This window comes from Neofelis nebulosa, chromosome 2 (assembly GCF_028018385.1).
Source record: "Neofelis nebulosa isolate mNeoNeb1 chromosome 2, mNeoNeb1.pri, whole genome shotgun sequence".
NCBI classification, from domain to species: Eukaryota; Metazoa; Chordata; class Mammalia; order Carnivora; family Felidae; genus Neofelis; species Neofelis nebulosa.
The window spans coordinates 117,969,295-117,990,968 of NC_080783.1; the positions used below are offsets into that span (position 1 = coordinate 117,969,295).

Here is a 21,674-nt window from a genome sequence, read left to right on the forward strand (position 1 = left end):
AAGAAAGGTTTATTTTATTCCTAACTTATTAGGGGCTTTTAATTAGGAATGATTAGTGATAGGGGCACCTGGGTGGCTCAGTCGGTTAAGCATCTGACTTCGGCTCAGGTCATGATCTCATGGTTTGAGAGTTCGAGCCCCATGTCGGGCTCTGTGCTGACAGCTCAGAGCCTGGAGCCTGCTTCGGACTGTGTGTCTCTTTCTCTCTGCCCCTCCCCTGCTCACGCTTGGTCTCTCTCAAAAAAAAGAAAAAAAAAGAATTAAAAAAAAAAGGAATGATTAGTGATTTTTATCAAATGCCCTTTGTGATCTTATCAAAGTGACTTTATAGTTTTCACCTTTAAACAATTAATGTATTTTATTAACTAATAGATTTTCTGATGTTGAACCCACACTGCAAGCTTTGAATAAAAACTACTTTGTCAAGAAGCATTAATCTCTTAATACATTATTGGAGTTAATTCCATTTATTTACTTATTTTGATTTTTGCATCTGTTCATAAGGGGGGGGTGGCAATTTTTTGTGTGTTCTATTACATTTTGGTATCAAGATTTTGTTAGTTTGATAAAATGAGCTGGAAGATTTTGCTGTTTTCTTATGCTTAGGAATAGTTTAAATAACATAGGAATTATCTGTTCCTTAAAGGTTTGATAGAAGTTACCTGTAGTTCTATCTGAGCCTGGCATCTTTTCAGGGACTAGATAGATCTCTTACAACCTTTTCAGATACTTCTGGGGCTAATGGTCTAGGGTGGTGTTTTATTCATCTCTGTTCCCAGGTTTTAGAGTAGTGTCTGTTTTATAGTGGATACTAAATATATTTGTGTTGAATGAGTGGATAATTGGAATTATGTTTCTAAGAGGTATATGTAATACATGCATTAGTAGTAAGTATGACTAAGAGTTTGTGCCAGGTGCTAGTCTGAGTGCATTACAGGTATTTTTTTGTTTACTCTTCACTATAACCCATGGAGAAGTTACTTTGAGACTCCATTTTACAGTAGCAACTGAGGCATAGAGAGGTTAGGTAAATTGCATGAGGTTACAAGGCCAGTTAAATATTGAAGCCAGAATATCGCAGAAGTGATGATATTTGTATTTGGTAAGATTATACATGTTCAAAAATATATATTATATATATACAATATAATATATATTATATATTATATATATTATATATAAATATATATATTATATAAATATATTTATATATAATATATAAACAAATCTAACAGTATTCTGTAGTCTTCCCAATTTTTTTTAAGAAAAGAATTAGGCATTTCCATATTTTGCTCAGAAACTTTCCTTCCAAAGCATACATACCAATATGTCAGTAAGTAGTACTTGAAAGTTTTTGTTCACTTTCTTTTTCTTTTCCTTCATGTAAACGTAAATGGAGCACAACATATCTTTGTTGGTCGTATTATCTAGGGTCCTATTATTCTGCCATCTTAGCAGGTGTACCCTGATTGTTCTACATGGTTATTACTCCATTGCCATAGTTGTCATTATATGTCACCCTATGTTTTGAAAACACATTACAGTTAGTTATTTTATAGATTTCTTTTTGGTTAGATTTTAGCTTGGTTTCTTCCTGATGATGGTTTGTCCTGTTGATTTGAGAGGAGTGTAACTTTTTATTTTGCTCATCAGGTTTTCAACTGGGGGTTTCTGTGGGCTACATCTCAGGTTCCTGTTCATTCCACTGATTCCACTGTAGACAGAGTATTTGTCATTTAAAAAATCAGATCTCAGAGATTAATTAGCCTTTGTGGGATTATTCATGTGTTCCTCACACCAATTTAGGGAGTTAGCCTGAAGTGAGATGTTTCCTTTGGCTTTTTCAATGACATGAGTGGAACCTCTTTGCAAATGTAAAGAAGGGTAGATCTCACTTTATTCATTCATACTGCAGATATTTGTTGAGCATGCCTAAAGTGTGTGCTCTTTCCTCTAATCTGCAGCTTTCAAATGATAGTTTATCCAGTTGTAATCAGGTGCTGAATAGACTAGCTCTTCTTATCTAACCTTAAATGAATCTGACCTGTGCCAGAAGACTAATTTATTAATTTGCTCCTGGGGGTGTTATGTTTCAGTGACTGGAAAACTCATTTGTGCTTGTTAGCATAGTGCTGTCTTTAAATTTCTCTGATAACAAGAAATCAAAAGCAATTAGGTGGTTGCATGGTATGTGTAGAATAAACAAGGGAGATTGCATAGTCTTCAGGAGAAATTTCATTCAGTGTGAATGAGAAATTCACATTTCATTGTGACAAGTATAAGGAATTATTCACCTTTAAAGATTATTTTTTTAGGATGGCAAAATATTTATACTTGTCAGTTGTTCTTTTCCTTGTCTGTATTAGATCAACACTCACACAATCATACTTTCCAGACTTCCTAGGGATTACTGCCTATTACTTTACATTTATTATAGTAAGACCTGTCTTTTAGTGTGTTGTACTCCTTTAACATTTGTTTTTTTATGGTTACATTTTAGCCTAGTGTTTTGATCAGCTATCTCTGAATCACTTTACAGGGCACATTACTTCTAAGGTTTGCTTCCTTAAAAATAAGTTTTCATGAAGTTAACCCTAGGTTTTGAGACCATAGTTTTCTGACCACTGATCACTACTCACATTTTAAAAATTAACTTTTTTGGTTATTTAAAAATATTAGGGTGGGGTTTATTATTATTTTTTTTGATTAAAAAGGCAGCATTACCCAGAAATAGCTACAGTTACACCTTGATGCATAATCTTGTGGAACTTTTTAAATATCATACCTATGTCTGTATAATTGAAAAGGAGTCATTCTGTACCTATTTTCCTATTTTATAATCCTCTTTTTTTTTTTTTAATCTTAATAGATTGTGTATGTCATTCAGTATATTTCTGGGCTCCATCTTGGAGTCATTGAATTGATTCAACAAACACTTGTATATTACTTTGCCAAATGTTATTCCAGGTAGTGACTGTACAGTAGTGAACAAAACAGTCAAAAGTTTATTGTCCTTGTGGAGCTTTTAATGGGAAAGTCAGACAAGCAAAATAAGTTAAATCAGTAGACTGCTAAGCAGTAGTAAATTCTATGGGAAAAAAGGGGAAGGGAGATTATGGAGTGTAAAGTTTCAAAAAGCGTAGTCAGCACAAGGCCTTATTGAGAAGGCATTTGAATGGACATAAATGAAGTGAGGTAATGAGCCAGGAATGTGCCCATAAGAAGAGGCTGGTTGGAGCAGAGTAAGTGAAAGGAGGAGTAGGAGGTAAGATCACAGAGAAGTAGGCTGGGTGTGGGGATGGGGAGAAGAGTATTAGATCCTGTAGAGCCTGGCAGACTACCGTAAAGGCTTTTATTCTGAGTGCAGTGGAAACCCATTGGAAAGTTTAGGGCAGAGAAATGACATGGTCTACCTTGTGTCTTAAAATGATCATCCTGACTGCTATGTTGAGAATAGAATGGGGGGCTGCAAAGAGTATAAGGGCAAGGGCAGAAGCAGAGAAATCATTTAAGAGGCAGTTGCATTAATGTAAGCTAGAGATGCCAGTGGCTTGGATGAGGGTAGTGAAAAATGGTTGGATTCTAGATATAGTTTGACAATGGGCATAATAGGATTTGCTAACAGATTGGATATGAGGTGAAACAGAGTTAAGGATGACACTAAGGTTTTTGGTCTGAGCAACTCTGGAGTCACTATCAGCAGAGATGGGGAACACGAGGAATGGATTTGGGGGAGAAAATTTAAGAGTTCAGCTTGGGACATGATAAGTTTAGGTGCTTATTACACATTCAAGTGGTGATGTTGAGTGGGCAGAAGTCTTGGATGGAGGTAAAATTTGGAAATGTGGCTTGTATATGGTATTTAAAATTATAAAACTGGGTGAAATTTGTCAAAAGAGTCAAGACAGTAAATAGAAGAGCTCAGAGAATTGAGCCCAAGCCTGATGGATTAGAAATTTGGAAGATAAGGAGGAATAAGCAGAGGAGACAGAAAGGACAACCCCAGAACAAGGAGGAAAACCTAGAGAAAGGACAGCTCTGGAAACGAGGTGAAGACTCTTACCTCCTCTTAGCTGTGTCTTCCCTTCTGCACTCTGTGGATTGTTTTTTTATTATCTGTGGATTAAACACACACATCACACTCCCACCCATCCCCATTTTAGCTACCTGTTACTTTTTTAGTAAGAGAAGATTTTATGTGTTGTTTTTTTTTTATGTTTATTTATTTTTGAGAGAGAGAGAGAGAGGGACAGAGGGAGAGAGGGAGACAGAGAATCTGAAGCAGGCTCTGCACCGTCAACACAAAGCCTGACATGGGGCTCAAACCCATGAACCGTGAGATTGTGACCTGAACCGAAGTCGGATGTTCAACCGACTAAGCCACCCAGGTGCCCCAAGATTTTATGTTTTTAACAGCAGAATTCAGTGTAAATATTGCGTGTATCAGCTGAAGATAATCTCCTCACAATAGCTCTTAGACTTGCTGAAGCTACCCTGAGCAGCCTCTCTGTTTCTGCTGCAGAGGTACGGAACCAACATCTGACTTCCAGGAAACAAGCAGCCAAGAAAGAGGAATCAGCAGCTCATTAGCTGAAAACATCCCTGGCAACCACAAGCATTTGTGCAGGGTCAGCGTTAGAGCAAAGCACGAGGCTTTCTCTCGAAGTTGATTTCTGCTATTTACTTACTGGTTAGTTCAAGCATGTGGTAATTTGCTCTTCTAGTTCTTAGGCAGCAAGGAGGGTATATTATTTATTGCTGTGTAACAGATTATTCAGAATTTAGCAGACATTGTCTCACAGTTTCTGAGGTTCAGAAACTTGGGAGCAGCTTAAGTTCTAGTAAAGGGTTTCATGAGGTTATATTCAAAATATCAGCTGTGGCTGCAGGCATCTGAACACTCAACTGGAGCTGGAGGCTGTACTTCCAAGATAAGTCACTTGCACAGCTCTTGGCAGGAGGCCTTAATTTCTTACCACGTGGACCTCTTGCATAGGGCTCTTTCAGTGTCCTCATGACTTGACAGCTGACTTCACCAGAGTAAGTGATCCAAGAGAGAGAAAGGAAAAGGAAAGAAACCATAATGCATTTTATATCCTGATCTTGGAAGCCAAACACTGTCATTTCAGCCATATTTTTTCTGTAAGAAATGAGTCACTGGATCTAGCCCACATTCAAGGGGAGGAGAATTAAACTCCACCCCTTGAAAGGAGGAGTATTAAAGATTTGTAGACATATTTTAGAACTACTGTATTTCACTCTCTGGCCACAAATTACTTATATTTCTCCCATGTGCAAAATATACTCACATCCTCCCAAGATCCACAAAAGCCTTTTCCCACTGGAAATCCAGGTTGTTGAAATCCACACTCAGATGAGGCTCCTTGGGTATAGATCCTCAAGAACAGTTTCTTTTGATGTGAACATCTATAAATTAAAGAGACAAATTTTCTACCCCTCACACACCCAACATACAGTGATGGGATAGGCATACAATAAACAGGTATGGAGGTTCCTATTTAATGTTTGTTTATTTTTGAGAGACAGAGTGAGAGCAGGGGAGGGGCACAGAGAGGGAGAGACACAGAATGAATCCGAAGCAGGCTCCAGCCTCTCAGCTGTCAGCACAGAGCCCGACATGGGGCTCAAACCCACGAACCATGAGATCATGACCTGCACGGAAGTTGGATGCTTAACCAACTGACCACCCAGGCGCCCCGAGATTCCTATTTAAAAAGGGAGAAAATGGGAGGCACCAAGAAGTCACTGATTTATAGCAGTTCTGATGTTATCTGTATAAATGTTGGCAGTTCCTTGATTAGGACTTAGTTCTCCTTTTGCCCAGGAATGCTGCTCTGTGGCTCTTGTTTCATCCTTCTAGGCTCTTGGTTTCACCTTGTAAGTTATCTTTTCTTTTCCATGAAAAGTAGTCCAGGTTTGCAGCTGCATAGTTTTCTTAGTCTGTTTCTTGCCACTAGAGTTTTAAGGGCCCAAGAGGCTTCTTTTCATTTAGTTTTGCCTCTGTACCTTTTAATTTAAGCTGGCAGTGTTTTCTTTTTAAAACTTAGAGTCTCTTATGAATGTTACTGAGATTCATGCCTTTAGGAAAAGCCACACCCACATATCTTTTCCAGAGATAATCTCCTTTCTGCTTTGGGCTTCTGCTGGTATTGCTAAGGGACAGTACTTGTAGTGGGTAGAATTGTATTCTCCACAAAGACATGTTTAGGTCCAGGGGAGCCTGTGTGGCTCAGTTGGTTAAGCTTCCGGCTTCAGTTCAGCTCATAATCTCAGTTTGTGAGTTTGAGCCCTGCGTTGGGCTCTGTGCTGACAGATCAGAGCCTGGAGCCTGCTTTGGATTTTGTATCTCCCTCCCTCTCTCTTCCTCCCCTGCTCACACTCTGTCTGTCTGTTGTCTCTCTCAAAAATAACTGAAGATGAAAATAAATAAATAAATAAAATAAACGAATTTAAAAAAAAAAGATATGTTTAGGTCCTGAACCCCACTACCTGTGAATGTGATATTATTTGGCATAAGGTCTTTACAAATGTAATCAAGTTAAAGGTGAGATCATAATGAGTTAGAGTGGGCCCAAATCCAGTGGCTGATATTCTTAGAGAAATTTGGATACAGAAGACGCAGGAAAGAAAGGCACATGACAACCAAGGCAGAGATTAAAGTGTTTAAAAGCCAAGAAATAGCAAGGGTTGCTGGGAACCACCACAAGCTAGGAGAGAGGCATGGAACAGGTTTTCCCTGAGAGCCTCCGAAGGAACTAACCCTAACAACATCTTGATTTCAGAATCTGGCTTCCAAAACTATGAGAGAATAAATTCCTTTCTTTTTAAGCTGTATATTTGTGGGAATTTGTTATAGTAGTCCTTGGGAACTAATACAACACCCTTAGGCCTCTTGGAAGCCCAGTTGTTTGATTGAATAGTTCTTTAGGCTATGTAGATCTTTCTGAGGCCTTAACAAAGAATTTTGGTAACCACATGCTAGACTTCCTCATTAACCATTTTCTTTGGCCATGCCCTGGATAGATTTGATCTTTGCTTGGAAGCCATTTCTTAATTTTAGTATCAGTAACCATCTGGAGAGGCTGGGAATTTTCAGAATTATTTAGTCTTAACTCCTTTTTGTTGAACTATCCTCCTCTTTAGGGGCACCTGGCTGGCTCAATTGGAAGAATATTCGACTCTTAATCTCCGGGTTGTGAGGTTGAGCCTGTGTTGGGTATAGAGATTACTAAAAAATAAAACAAAATAAACTTTAACCATCTTTCCCTTTAATTTATCCCTCTCTTGCATTTTAATGTAAGCAGCAAGAAGAAGCCAAGAGGTACCTTCTGCCTTCTTGTCTGGACATCTCATTGGCTAGACTGTCACCCAGTTCATGAGCCACAACTTCTACTTTACATATTGTTATTGCTACTACGTAACAAGGATCACTTTCCCTCCAGTTTCCAAGATCTTTCTCACTTAAGCTCTCACCCATAACTTCCTCAAAGGCCATGATGCTTCTACTGTTTCTTCAAGGCTCTTCAAACTTTCACTGATACTCTTCTCACAGTCCTAACTTATACCCTCTTTTGGGTTCTAAATCTACTCCCACATTTTAGGTTTTTGTTACAACAGAACATACTTCTAGGCATCAAAATCTGGATTAGTTATCTATTGCTGTATAATAAATTACACTAGAGCTTAGTGACTGAAGATAACAAACATTAATCATCTCATTAAATTCTTTGGGTCGGGAATTTGGGACAGCTTAGCTGAGTGGTTCTGGCCCAGTGTCTTATGAGCTTACAGTTAAGATGTTGGCTGTTACTGCAGTCATCTGAAGGATCAACTGAGAATTACTCATATTCTGGCAAGTTAGTTCTGGCCATTGGGAGGTGGCTTCAGTTCCTTATCATGTGGGTCTTCACAGGACTGCTTTACGTGGCACTTTTCCAAGAAAGTGATTTAAGAGAGAGTGAAAGGAGGAAGCCACAATGCTTTTTATGACTAATCTTGAAAGTTGTCCTCTCATACTCCATTATCAAGAAGTAAGTCACAGTATGGTATTGGTATAAAAACAGACACCTAAATCAGTGGAATGGAATAGAGAGCTCAGAAATAAACTCAAAGGAGCCAAGAATATACAGTGCGGAGAAGGAGTCTCTTCAACAAATGACATTGGGAAAACTGGACAGCTACATGCAAAAGAATGAAACTGGACCACTATCTTACGCCATACATAAAAATTAACTCAAAATGGATTGAATGTCAGACCTGAAACCATAAACCTTTTAGAAGAAAGTGTAAGCAGTAAGCTCCTTGACATTGATCTGGCAATGATTTTTTTTGGATCTGACTTCAAAAGCAAAGGCGACAATAGCAAAAATAGACAGGCTAACAAACTAAAAAGCTTCTGCACAGCAAAGGAAACCGTCAACAGAATGAAAAGGCAAACTACTGAATGGGAGACAATATTTGCAAATCTGATAAGGAGTTAATAACCCAAATATAGAAAAAACTCATATAATGCAAAAAAGAAAAAGAAAAGAAAACCAATCTGATTAAAAAATGGATTGGAAGACCTGAATAGCTGTTTTTCTGAGGAAGACATACAGATGGCCAACACGTACATGAAAGTGTGCTCAACATCAGTAAGCAGGGAATTGGAAATCAAAACCACAGTGAAATGTCACCTTACACCTGTTAGAATGGCTACTATCGAAAAGACAAGGGGCGCCTGGGTGGCTCAGTCGGTTGGGCGTCCAACTTCGGCTCAGGTCATGATCTCGCGGTCCGTGAGTTCGAGCCCCGCGTCGGGCTCTGTGCTGACAGCTCAGAGCCTGGAGCCTGTTTCAGATTCTGTGTCTCCCTCTCTCTCTGACCCTCCCCCCTTCATGCTCTGTCTCTCTCTGTCTCAAAAATAAATAAACGTTTAAAAAAAATTAAAAAAAAAAAAAAGAAAAAGAAAAGACAAGAAATAACAAGTGTTGCCAAGGATGTGGAGAAAAGGAAGCCCTTGTGCACTCTTGGTGGGAATGTAAATTTGGTGCAGCCAGTGTGGAAAACAGTATGGAGGTTCCTCAAAAAGTTAAAAATAGAACTACCATATGATCCAGCAATTCCGCTTCTGAATATTTATCTAAAGAAAATGAAAACCTTAATTCAAAAAGATATATACACTCCTATATTCATTGCAGTGTTATTTATAATAGCCAAGACATGGAAACAACCTGTGTCTGTTGATGGATATGGTTAAAGAAAATGTGTTTTGTATAAATATACACCACACACACACAGCACACGCCCACAGGAATATTATTTGGCCATAAAGAAATGAAATCTTGTCATTTTCAACAACATGGATGGACCTTGAGGATATTGTGATAAGCGAAATAAGTTAGATGGAAAAAGACAAATACCATATGATCTCACTTATATGTGGAATTGTAAAAAAAAAAAAAAAAAAAAAGAAAGAAAGAGAAAGAAAAGCTCATTGATAAAGAGAATAGATAGGTGGTTGCCAGAGGTAGGGGGTAGGGTGTGGGTGAAATAGGTGAAGGAGGTCCAGAGGTACAGACTTCTAGTTATAAAATAAATGATGGGGATGTAATGTACAGCATCGTGACTATATCATCAGGGAAATGCACATCAAAACTGCAAAAAGATTATAGTTCCTTATACTAATTATAGGTAATTACAGCATTATAGTTAATAATTATTACATATTTGCAAGCTGCTAAGAAAATAGATCTTAAAACTTATAATCACAGAAAAATATGTTGTAACTATGATGATGAATGTTACCTAGCCTTTTCGTGGTGATCATTTACAATATATACAGACACTGAATCATGTTATACACCTGAAACTAATATAATGTTCATGTGAAGTATGCCTCAATAAAAAAAGAATTAAATCACTAAGTCCATACACTCAAAGGAGGAACATAAAATAATATGTGGACAATTATTTTAAAACAAACACATAGTCTAGTTATCTACTGTTGAACTTTAGGAATAGGGAGAGTCTAATGTTGGCTACTGCCATTGTTGTATTGACTGGCCTAATAAAAGTGGGACCCAAGGGGTTAAAAGTATGTATCATATCAATTATATCTCTGTAAAGCCAGAGAAAAAAAGAGAAGGGACACTTGGGTGGCTCAGTCAGTTGGGCATCCGACTTCAGCTCAGGTCATGATCTCACAGTTCATGGGTCTGAGCCCCATGTCAGGCTCTGTGCTGACATCTTGGAGCCTGGAGCCTCCTTCAGATTCTGTGTCTCCCTCTCTCTCTGCCCTCCCCCCCCCCCCCCCCCCCCCCCCGCCACTTGCACGCTGTCTCTCAAAAATAAATAAACATTAGAAAGAAAGAAAAATGTGCATATTATTCACAAAACAAATCTTTCTTCAGTCTTTTTCTTTTGCCCATTATCTCTGGGTAACAAAGATCAGTTCACCAGTATAAAGGACTGAGTAGATGCACCATCTTAAGTATTCAGAATGACAAATGTCAGATGTGTGTGTATTTGATTATGTTTGTGTTAGAAGCAATTGAAACACCTTTTGAGGGCTAATGTAGTATGTTGCTAAATGTTTGTAAAATGGAATTATTCTGAAAAAATTTTTTACAGGGCTCTTTAAATAATATCTCATGTAGAAACCCAATGTGTAAAACATAAAAATGGCATTACTGTTTACAGCCTGGGCCTAAATCCCAGTGGTTTAGCATCCTTTTCAGCCTAATACTGTTGCCAGAGGTCCAAGGAACATAGCTGGAAAACTACACCATGTAATCAGATTCATTTCAAGCCTAGTTCACAAAAATCTATTAATACGTAAGATCACGGAGCTCAGGAAGATAGCCATAATAGCAAAATAGCACTTTACCAGGTAGTTGACTGATTTCTGGTGCTAACTTTTGTACAGTGGTAAGTGAGGACCCATGGTAGTTGGAGGAGTTGCTGATTGTCAGCCATAGATATCTGTAGAGTACTTTCATAAGTCTCTTGTCTTACCTAATTTTTTTTCCCCCTGCAACAGCATAATACAGCAGATATTTGCAGGATTCTTTGCAAATTCTGCAATTCCTGGATCCTCACATCCTTTTTCCTGGTAAGTAGCGAATTGCCTTCTGTCTTACTTTGCTGGAGCAGCAGCATTTTAGGTATATATACCATTGTGAGAAAGAGAAAGAGCTGAATAGGTGAGTATATAGATTTGATTGGCAGACTGTTAGATTGCCTTTATTTGCTGAGCCCAAACTTAATCAGAACTTATTTTTTTATTGTTCAGTCTCCTGAGGACCATCCTGGTCCCCCAGGATGTCTGGGCACTGGATGTGTCGGGTTTGGTTCATATTCTGGTTTGAGAGTTGTGTTGAGAGGGCAATGAGATGGTCCCTGCCAAGCTGGTATCTGACTTGCAAGTTTCTTCTGTAGGTTGTACGGAAAGATTTTATTCCTTAAGAATTGCTGAAATTCTTAAAGTAAGAAGGTATCTCAGGAGAAATAAAAGGCTGTATTTCAGTATCAGAGTGTCACTTAAGTATGATAGAAGTTAAGATGGAATTTCTTCTTGTCTAGGCAATCACATACCACTTCCGACTCCGCCTCGGAAGCCTCCTTTGCTCAGAGGGTCCTCGGTCCTTCCACTCAGTTACCCTATTTCCAGCCTCTAGTTTCTTTTAACACGTTCCAGCCAAAGAGCTTGGACATCTGTCATCCAGGGTAGTGCAACCAGCAGCTCCAAAAAGAGGGGCTGCCGAGTCCCTTTTGTAATTGCTCTAGGTTGTGATTCAGAGACCACTGTGGCTGCTTCTCTCCTTGAAAGCTCCTCATTGTCCAGGACCGTGGGCAGCCTCTTCGAATGAGGGAAGTCTGCTACAGATTTTGGCCAGTCACAGAGGGAAAACTCTCCTTAAAAAGCAGCTCCATCTATATTTACTCTACATGGGCGTAGAGAAGACAAACTTTTCTTAGCCAATAGGCAATGAGTCACTCTTTTCGCTCTGGTGTGTCATGTGGTATTTTAGGTAGCTTCACATTTTATGTTCTATTCGATTAAGTAAAAATTCCTTACTTAAAGAGAGTAAGAGACGACTTCTGGATAATCTCTTTGACCTTAAAAATACCGAGAAGTTCTTTGCCACTTGATTTTAGAGAACTAGTGACTTTCCAGCTCAGAGAGAACGGGATCTCCCAGTTTTTTCTGTGGTGTGAGGCAGAGCCTGGTCACTCCGTCTAATGCTGTCTGTCTCATCTCATGTATAGGAGCGGGATGCTGCACTCCAACCCTGGGGACTATGCCTGGGGTCAGACAGGGCTTGATGCCATTGTAACCCAGGTGAGGAGCTGCCTTTTGAGGGTGTCTGTTCAGTGTGTCTCATGGTTCCACAGGCTTCCTGCTTTCCTTCTGCTACTTTCTGAATGGCAGTCACTCTGCTTTCCCTAATATTTTGAGCTTGTGGGTTTCCATTTTACTGAAGGGATGAATGGTTTACGGGTTTAGTTTAGCATCCATGTACCTTCGAGGTCCTAGGGACTTTCTAGAAGATGGTTTCACCTCTGTAGGAAGAAAAGACTTCTCCTGTAACAAACAGTATTTTGTATTTTTGGCCTCTTGTTCAGTCCTGTGAGGATCCTGTTAACAACTACTTCACAAAAAAGGAGGGTCTCCTCACATGTTTGAAGCAGGGATTTCTGCTAGATGGAGCAAAGTAGGGGAAGGAAGCAGAGAAAAAGGTATTCCCATGACATATATAATCGCTTCCACTTATTTATGTTTATTTTAGTTTAAATAGTTTTCATTTCCCTTGTGGATTGCTGAGAATAGAAAGCATGTCATTTATATCCAAATCTTTTCATAGGCAGTAATTTACCTATTTCTTGGCTTACTTGATGCTACTTTCCATACTCTTACCCTTTTATTTCTTCCAGCAGAATGAAGTTTTTAGACCAGTTAAGTATTACCTTTTGTTCAGTTTTAATTTTACTCCTGACATCACAACCCTTATGCTGCCTCTGAAATTGCTTTATGCCCAAAGGTGGGCCTTGCAATGATGGGTTTGTCTGTAGGGTTATACTGATGTCACTCTGAAATTGTAAAGCAATTACAAGTGTTCCGGCAGCAGGAAAGGGGAAACCCAAGCCTCTCAGAGCCTTGCAGAAGTAAGAGCAACTAACATTTCTAATATATGCACTGTTTGTTCTCAGCTGGAGCAGCTCCCTCCCCAGGGATGGTAGGATGTCTGCCACTTCTTCTTTTTCTTTTTCCTTTTTTGTAGCTTTTAGGACAACTGGAAAACACAGGGCCTCCCCCGGCTGACAAAGAAAAGATCACATCTCTTCCAACAGTAACAGTAACTCAGGAACAAGTTGGTAGGTTCATTTCCATACTTCTTCTGTCAAATCTGATCTCCGTTCAAAATCGCAGCACCTTCCTGTACTAAGGGTCTTCAGGTGAAGCTGTAGCACTCCTAACTAAAATTGCTACTTGGTGCCGTAAGTGGAAGATAGGGCCTACCTTTTCATTTAGGGTTAGTCTTTTTTTTTTTTTTTTAAGTTTATTTATTTGTTTTTTATTTTTTTTTTATTTTTTTTTTCAGCGTTTTTTTATTTTATTTTTGGGACAGAGAGACAGAGCATGAACGGGGGAGGGGCAGAGAGAGAGGGAGACACAGAATCGGAAACAGGCTCCAGGCTCCGAGCCATCAGCCCAGAGCCTGACGCGGGGCTCGAACTCACGGACCGCGAGATCGTGACCTGGCTGAAGTCGGACGCTTAACCGACTGCGCCACCCAGGCGCCCCTTAAGTTTATTTATTTGTGAGAGAGAGAGAGAACGCACGTGCACGAGTTGTGGAGGGGCAGAGAGAGGGAGAGAAAATCCCAAGCCTGACATGAGGTTTGATCCCATGAACTGTAAGATCATGACCTGAGATGAAATCAAGAGTCGGACGCTTAACTGACTGAGCCACCCAGGCACCCCAAGACTTGATTTTTTGAAGAACTTACTAGGGGAAGCCAAACTCAACTAAATGATTAGAAAATGGTACAGGAGCACCTGGGTGGCTCAGTCAGGTAAGCATCTGACTCTTGATTTCAGATTAGGTCATGATCTCACAGTGGTGAGATCAAGCCCCACATTGGGCTCGGGGCAGACAGCCGGAACCTGCTTGGGTCCTGTCTCCCTCCCTCTCTGTCTCTCTCCCTTTCTCTCTCTCTCTCTCTCTTTCAAAATGAATACACATAAAGTATCAAAAATAGTATTGAGTAGATGATACTGAGGAAGAGAAAAAAAATTGGAGGCTGAGAATTTGTTTCACATTTATTCTGTCAGATACAGTCAGGTACATTAGATACAGTTTTTTTACTTTTAAGCACTGAAGGAATTTAGTGACAAGGAACATTATTTCGAACTGGGAGTTTCTTGCACTACAAATTCCTGTTTAGAGTCAGAAGATTTAAAAGACAGGATAGGCTATCTCAGAGAGGTCATTCTGTTCAAGGAAGAGTATGAACCAGTGTGAGAATGTCAGCATGGGCATAGTGTTTGGACCAGGGAAAAGGAGAGTGGCCTGATGAACCCTGAAATGCAGTCTGGTTTGGGAGCATGGGAGGTATGCTTGGGTAGAAAGGCCTTGTTTGAGCGGACGTTGAAACTGGCAGAGTAGTTAGGGCTGGATGTTTTAGGTAGCAGGCAAGTTTTATAGGTCCCCAAATGGAGGATTGAGGGAATTTAGGTGCTCTTTAGGGAAGATTCGGCTGGAGGTAGTATCTCAAATAGATTGGAAGGCAAAGAAAGCAGAAACGGGGATTCAAGGGGCTGCTGCAACATCCAGGCGGGGTGCAGGTGACAGTGGCAATGCTAACAGATGGGGAAGGGTAGACTCAATATCACTTTGAAGAAAGGCTTTCATCACTGATTGCCTAATGGGAAGAGAGGGAAAAGGGTCAAAGATGACTGTCAGATTTTGCAGCTCAGGAACTACAAGAGGCGGTGCTGCCATCTATCAGGGTGGAGGATTGTAACCACCCCCCCACCCCACCCCTGGTCTAGTGGGGTTTGGGGATGGAAGTGATGTGATGGTTTTCATTTTGAATTTGGTGATTTTGAGGTGCCAGCTGGGGGGGTGCTCTGAAGCTAGTATTAGGGGAAATGAGCTGCTTGCAAAGCATAGGATAAATTTGGAGGGTTGAAGCCTGGGGTCAAGGATACCTACTTCCTGGGAGGCTGTTCTGGTGGACCGGTCATAAGAAATAAAAGGTGGAATTGAGGTAAAGGTGTTAGATAAGAGTGGACAGGAAGGAGTGACTCTTGGTAGTCTTATTATTCCGGGCCCTTGAGTGCTATGGGCATGTATGTAGCACATGCTGGCCATTGGAGAGGAGGAGCTGGTATCATTAGCCAGACTTGGGAGACCCCGAGTTTGCTGCCTGGTACTCCCAGGTTAGTGTGTAGCCATTTCCTCACAGAGGGCTTCTTGTCTCTGGACTTGGAGCCTGAGCTGTCCTTGGGCTTTGCAATTCTGCAGCACCACCTCCTGGTACAGCTTTTAATTAACTTGTCCAGAGGGCTTTAGGACAACCACTCTGAAAGAGGACGCGAAATGTGGAAAATGGCAGGGTTAAAGTGGCTTGAGACACTGACTGGGAACTGCTGAGATTGCTCAGATATATCCCGTGGTTGTAGTGGACAGATTGCCTGTGTTTCCTCAGTAGAAACTGCCAGAAGGATATCACACGTCTGGGAAGATGCTTTCCCTGTTTTACTTAACAGATCATCCAAGCCCCGGTTTATTTTTTGCAAGCCTCGATGTTGAAAAGTAGGCCTTTCTGGACTAAGCCCGTTCGTCGATCCTCCTTTTCACAAAAGTCCCTTTCTACTCCCAGCTCCTCCCCCATGGTGAAGCGCAGTTTGTGCTTCCTACCTCCACCTAGGGTACACTTTGTATCTTTTCTTATACATTCCTCTGGACTAGCTTTTTCTTCCTTCTTTTTGCTCACTTACTTTAGAAGGCATTTCCTCCTCCAACAGATATGGGTTTAGAGTGTCCAGTGTGCAAAGAAGATTACACAGTTGAAGAGGAAGTCCGGCAGTTACCCTGCAACCACTTTTTCCACAGCAGTTGTATTGTGCCATGGTTAGAACTGGTAAGTACAGCCGGCTCTCGTGTGTGATGGGCTGTCTCTGCCAGCCACATCTTCTGGGGCGGGGCAGGGCGGGAGGTGGTCCCGGGTTAACAGAGAGCCAAGGAGAGCAGATTTTAGTCCCTTCCTAACTCCTGCTGGTGCCATCACTGTTTTTTAGATCACTCTTATGTTTGGAAACTTCTCTGACCAGAGGTTACCAAACCACAGCCTACAGGTCTCGGGCCTGCCACCTGTTTTTGTAAAGGAAATTTCATTGGAACACAGCTACGCTCATTTGTTTACCAATTGTCTGCAGCTACCTTTGTGCTGCGTCAGCAGAATTGAGCGGTTGTGACCCAGGCAGTATGGACTGCCAAGTCTAAAATATTTATTACCAGTTCCTTCACAAAAAGTTTCCTAAGGGGCGCCTGGGTGCCGCAGTCAGTTAAGCGTCCTACTTCAGCTCAGGTCACGATCTCGCGGTCCGTGAGTTCGAGCCCCGCGTCGGGCTCTGGGCTGATGGCTCAGAGCCTGGAGCCTGCTTCCGATTCTGTGTCTCCTTCTCTCTCTGCCCCTCCCCCCTTCAGGCTCTGTCTCTCTCTGTCTCAAAAATAAATAAAAACGTTAAAAAAATAAAAATAAAAAAAAACAAACAAAAAGTTTCCTAACCCTTGCTCTAGACCATGTCAGGTCACCGTATCTGGTTAGTTCTGTTTGGTGACGTGTGGTAGTTGTTGTTAAGCTCCTGGCCTGGAATTCTGTCATTTCTGTTTCAAGGTCCATTTGAACATGTGCTGGTGTTCCATCTTTGAGCCCAGTGTGTACTGTGTGAGAGTGCATGCCCTTATTGTCTTTCGGCCTGCCAGCTCTCAGGGTTTCTTAAGTGTTTAGCACCTCTGGCTTCTCAGGTCAGGCTGTTTACATGGACCGATTTCCTTCTGTTGCAGCATGACACGTGTCCTGTGTGTAGGAAGAGCTTAAATGGTGAGGACTCTACTCGGCAAACCCAGAACTCTGAGGCCTCTGCAAGCAACAGATATAGCAGTGACAGCCAGCTACACGACCGATGGACTTTCTGAAGCTGAAAAGCCCGCATCTGAGCCACAGCTGTGGTAGTCTTCTTATCACAGCTGTCAATTGTATCAAAACAGAAAAGTAGTAGGTGGATTTAGGAATCGCATAAGAAACCCCAACCCATAATATTAATGCAGTGAGTGTTTTTTCTTCTCTCAATTTAAAGTTAGTATCTACAGATGGAATTGTATCTACAACCAAATGCCTCTGATTCCTGAATTCAGAGTGATACTTTTATAAGTGTGAAACTTGATTATGTGGGTTTCCCCTGCCAGAATAGAATCACTCTACCTTAAAGTCTAGCGAGGGTCCCACCATCTGTCATGTTACCTTGTAGTGGATGTTTCCACTTCCTGATCTAACCTCCAGCCTACCATTAGTGTATTTGATAGTAGATACAGTGGAACCACAGCCCTAAAGTCCTGATAAAAAGTCTTCCTGTTTTAATTGTACAAAAACATCTGCTCTTGGCCACATTAGCCACCAAGCGAGGTCAGGTTAATTCAGGAATCTGAGACGAATGATTTTGTTTTTGTTTTGAATCCTCAGAAAATCAAAGAAAAATTGGTGGGGAGGAGAAAGTGGCTTATCGTTGTACTCTCTGGTTTTCTCATTTTAATTTTTAAAGACTACTTCACAAGGTGCAGTTTCTGCAGAAGCCAACATGATGCATCTTAGAAATCTTACGTTGGTGGGAATCTGATTCTGGTTCCTTTTGGAAATGAGTTGGGCAGGATACAGGCACAGAAGGACAGATATTTGAAATCTTTAGTTTTGGAGCTTTTTTAAATGACCCGCAACTCATTGTTTACTGCCTTTTGTCATGGGGACCTTAAAATAGTTTCCCTCAGAAGAGGAATTACTTCATTACTGCTTCTACAGCCAGTTCACTGTTTTTAGTAATTCATTGGTCTTCAGAAATTGAGATTTCACATTGTCTCATTTTAATTTTTTTAAGCCCTTTTTATCATCTCTGAAATCTTTCTGTTCTGCTTGGTTCTGGCTGTACTTGGAATCAAACTGATTATTGTGATCATGCCCAAAACAACTTGGCCTTGGAGAGGTGGGCCTTCGATTTTCAGCCTAACAATGTCTCATTGCACATGCACATGCTCTTTGAAGCATTTAAGTGTTTAAAGTTGAATAAATGAAGACGATCAAGAATGTTGTTGGAACTTCAAAGTCTCAAAAGGAAATGGTGGGGACATGTAACCACTGTTAGTGCATGTCACAGGGGCCCCTGTTTGGTCACATCAGCCCTTCACAATTTGGAATGATCAGAACAAGACGGCCACTCTTTGATGAGTCTCTCCCTTGGCTACGACTCTTTCCTCAATATTTGTTGGCTATCATACACTGGTTTGGGGGTGAAGGAAGGGAGTTAGAGATATCTTTGATGGAGGGTAAACATGTAGGGGAGGGAAGAGAGAAAGTGGGAGAATGGCTTGCTAAATTAACAGCCTGCCTCTAAAATTGTCACCACAAAGGTATGATTTAGGTTGGGCCCAGAGGGAATAAAAGATGTTTTTTCCTGTGTCTCTCATGTCCTACCTTGGCAGAGATTGTTTCTTTGGAGACCGTGAGCTATTTACTGTGCACATTGATGGGTAGCCTCAAACTGCACATCAGTTTTGAATGGGGGACAGGGTCAAGAAGCTGGGGGGGAGGGGAGGAGGTATATTCTGAATATTTAATGGCCACTACTTAGATGGAGAAAGGCCATGTGCTGACAGAGCACATGGTAGTTTGCAAGTAGAACAGCGTTTGCTGTGTCAGAAAAATTAGGATAATTGTGTCCCTGTTAAGAGTCTGGAGATGCCAGGACAGGCCGTTGTATTTTTACTTCAGCTAGAAAACTGGAGAACGAGCAGATCTGAGTCATTTCACAAAGGGTCAGAAACAAAGTGGTAGGTACGGAATTACCTTTTTAATACACAGAATAGCAAATAGTGTCAGTCTCAGCTGAAATTTTTTTCACTTGTTTTGCTCTGATAGAGGGCATGAGGCTTTTTTTTTCTTCCTGTTTCCTGTACCCCGCCCACTTAATGAGTCTTTGTGTTTTATCCTAGGAGGTATCTTGGAGTGCCAGGTTAATTTAGGTTAAGGTGTGGACTAGGGTACCGTTCTCCAGAGAAACAGTCAGTAGGGCAATAAGGTGTGTGTGCGTGTGTGTGTGCACGCGCACACGCTTCGAAATTTATTATAAGGAATTAGCTTGGGTGATTATGGAGACTAAGAAGTTTTCAAGATCTTGATCCAGCAGCCAGCTTATGGTGTAGTTCTAGTCTGATTCCCAAAGGCTTGAGTACTAGGAGAGCCAGTGGTTTAATTCCAGTACAGAAGCTGGTGGAAATTTTGAGAACTAAGAAAAGCCTTTTTAGTTTGAGTCCAAAGGCAGGAAAAGACCAGTGTCCTCACTCAGGCAAGAGGCGCTCCCCCTTGCTAGCAGAAGCGTCAGACATTTTGTTCTAGTTGAGCCTTTGACTGTTTGGATGAGGCCCACTGGCACTGATGTTCTTTCTGAGAGCAGTCTGTCTGCTCTAATCAGTCTACCTATTCGGATGTTAACCTTACCAGAAAAAAACCCTCACAGACACACCCAGGATAATGTTTGACCAAATATTTAGGTACCCCTTGGCCCAGCCAGGTTGACACATAAAATTAACCATCACAGGAGGAAAAATAGAAATGATGCACCCAGCAGAGTGATACTCATCCCACTTAAATTTTGCCAAGTAAACAGTGTGTCTGTATCAGAAACGTCTGCTTTGCTTAGAGGCCTCAGTACCAGGGTTAAAAAGTGAAAGAAATGTAAACGGAATGAGAGCCAGTTTGCTGTGTACAGCATACATCTATTTTTCTTCCTTAACCTGAATTAACCTGGAAGAAATCTGAGATGCCTCCCATTCTAGGAAGAAACATTGTAGATTCATTGGTCTCACACCAGAACATGGCTACCGCTAAGAGTTTATTTCCAGGAATGCTTTGGTTTTAAATGTTTCAAACAGTTTAGATATAGTGCCCAAGGTGGACAACTACATAGCCTGGACTTTTCAGATGTTCGTTCTTTTCCGGTTGGAACGCTTTACAGACTCAGGAGTCTGAGGTCTTAATAGCCAAGGAGAGAGATTTAGCTCCCCCTGGTTGTTAAAGAGAAGAGGAAACAGGTGCAGTTTCAGATCTTGAGTCCTTCTACTTGAGGCCTTTACATTCATACTAAATGGCCTGTAGGTTCCATGCAGAGCTAAACAGATTGTTTTCTTATTCATAAATGTCTTTTCTTTATTTTCCCTTTGTCACTATCATTTGAAATTAGAGGGGAAGAAAAGTATTTTGGAGAGACCACCTAGAGCTTGGTAAATTTAGAAGTTGGGAAGTAATACAGGACAACTCCTTACTGGCTGCCAAGTGATGATCGCTTCTCGGGTAGTTTTCCCCCTGAGGGGTTAGTCTAACTCTCGTTCGTATGGGTCAGTTCTGGCTGGACAGAACTGCTCAGTTAAGTGGGAAGAGCAGAGTGGTGAACATTTAGCTGGAATCTCCAATGTCTTTAAAGTTTCTAAGCTAACAAATTGGGAGCAGGGAGGAGGAATAAACCTGGCTTCAAAAATTCTGTTTCCCTCCAAGCTCCTACTGAAGGTTCTCTGAAGAGTTGGGAAACGTGGAGGATCCAGATGGCAGCTTGCCCCTGTTGCTATAGCTCCTGGAGTCTTTCCTTACAATGTTCTGATTTATAATTAAAAGGAATTACTCTGGGTGGGGGATGTGGAGATGGCTATGAATTAAATAGCTTCCTTAGCTTATTAGAAATTTTAGTTGTCAACAGTTGCTGTCCAACAGTTAAGCAAGTGCTTGTTACATGTTTTCTTTGAGCAATACTCTCTCTGATCCAATAATTAGCTTTCAAGTTCGAAGGACTTTTTCTGGGGAAGAATTTGTTTCTTTTTCACAACAACTCTCACTTTGGTTAGGTAGCTAATAGGAGAAACAGATTCCGTGTGTGTGTGTGTGTGTGTGTGTGTGTGTACATAGACACACACACACACATATATATATATACACATATATATATACACATATATATATACATATATATATACATATATATATATACGTATATATATATGTGTATATATATATATATATATATATATATATATACACATATATATATACGTATATATATGTGCACATTCACACCAGAGGAACAAAGGGCTGTGGTGGCCATTGAGGTCAAGTTAGGAGGTACAGCAGAGGGCTGGGGCCTCACACTCCAGTTCTCTCACTGTACATACCTCAGACCCTTGCATTTCCATAGTTCTCTGCTGTGGGGCACTGTTTGGCTTGGGCAGACATCAAGTGTTGAGGGGAAAAATGGCTTTGAGGAAAGAGTATTCATCATTCTCTGCTTCTGTAGTATAATTAGTTGAACACAAATATAATTTTCTATTGATTTTTAGTTTTAGTTTT

General features: G+C 40.8%; 1 protein-coding gene across 2 annotated transcripts in view; it reads left to right on the forward strand.

The window, feature by feature from the left end:
• The window catches only part of RNF115 (ring finger protein 115), an 84,784-nt gene extending 66,416 nt beyond the window's left edge, over positions 1-18,368 (forward strand). For both annotated transcript variants that reach the window (XM_058695484.1, XM_058695489.1), the window contains 5 exons: positions 11,042-11,113; positions 12,271-12,343; positions 13,284-13,377; positions 16,036-16,151; positions 17,078-18,368. In XM_058695484.1, the coding sequence (XP_058551467.1) occupies positions 11,042-11,113; positions 12,271-12,343; positions 13,284-13,377; positions 16,036-16,151; positions 17,078-17,209 (487 nt within the window). In that variant the 3' untranslated portion in view covers positions 17,210-18,368. The remainder of the gene's footprint in view (positions 1-11,041; positions 11,114-12,270; positions 12,344-13,283; positions 13,378-16,035; positions 16,152-17,077) is intronic.
• Positions 18,369-21,674: the final 3,306 nt, after the last annotated feature.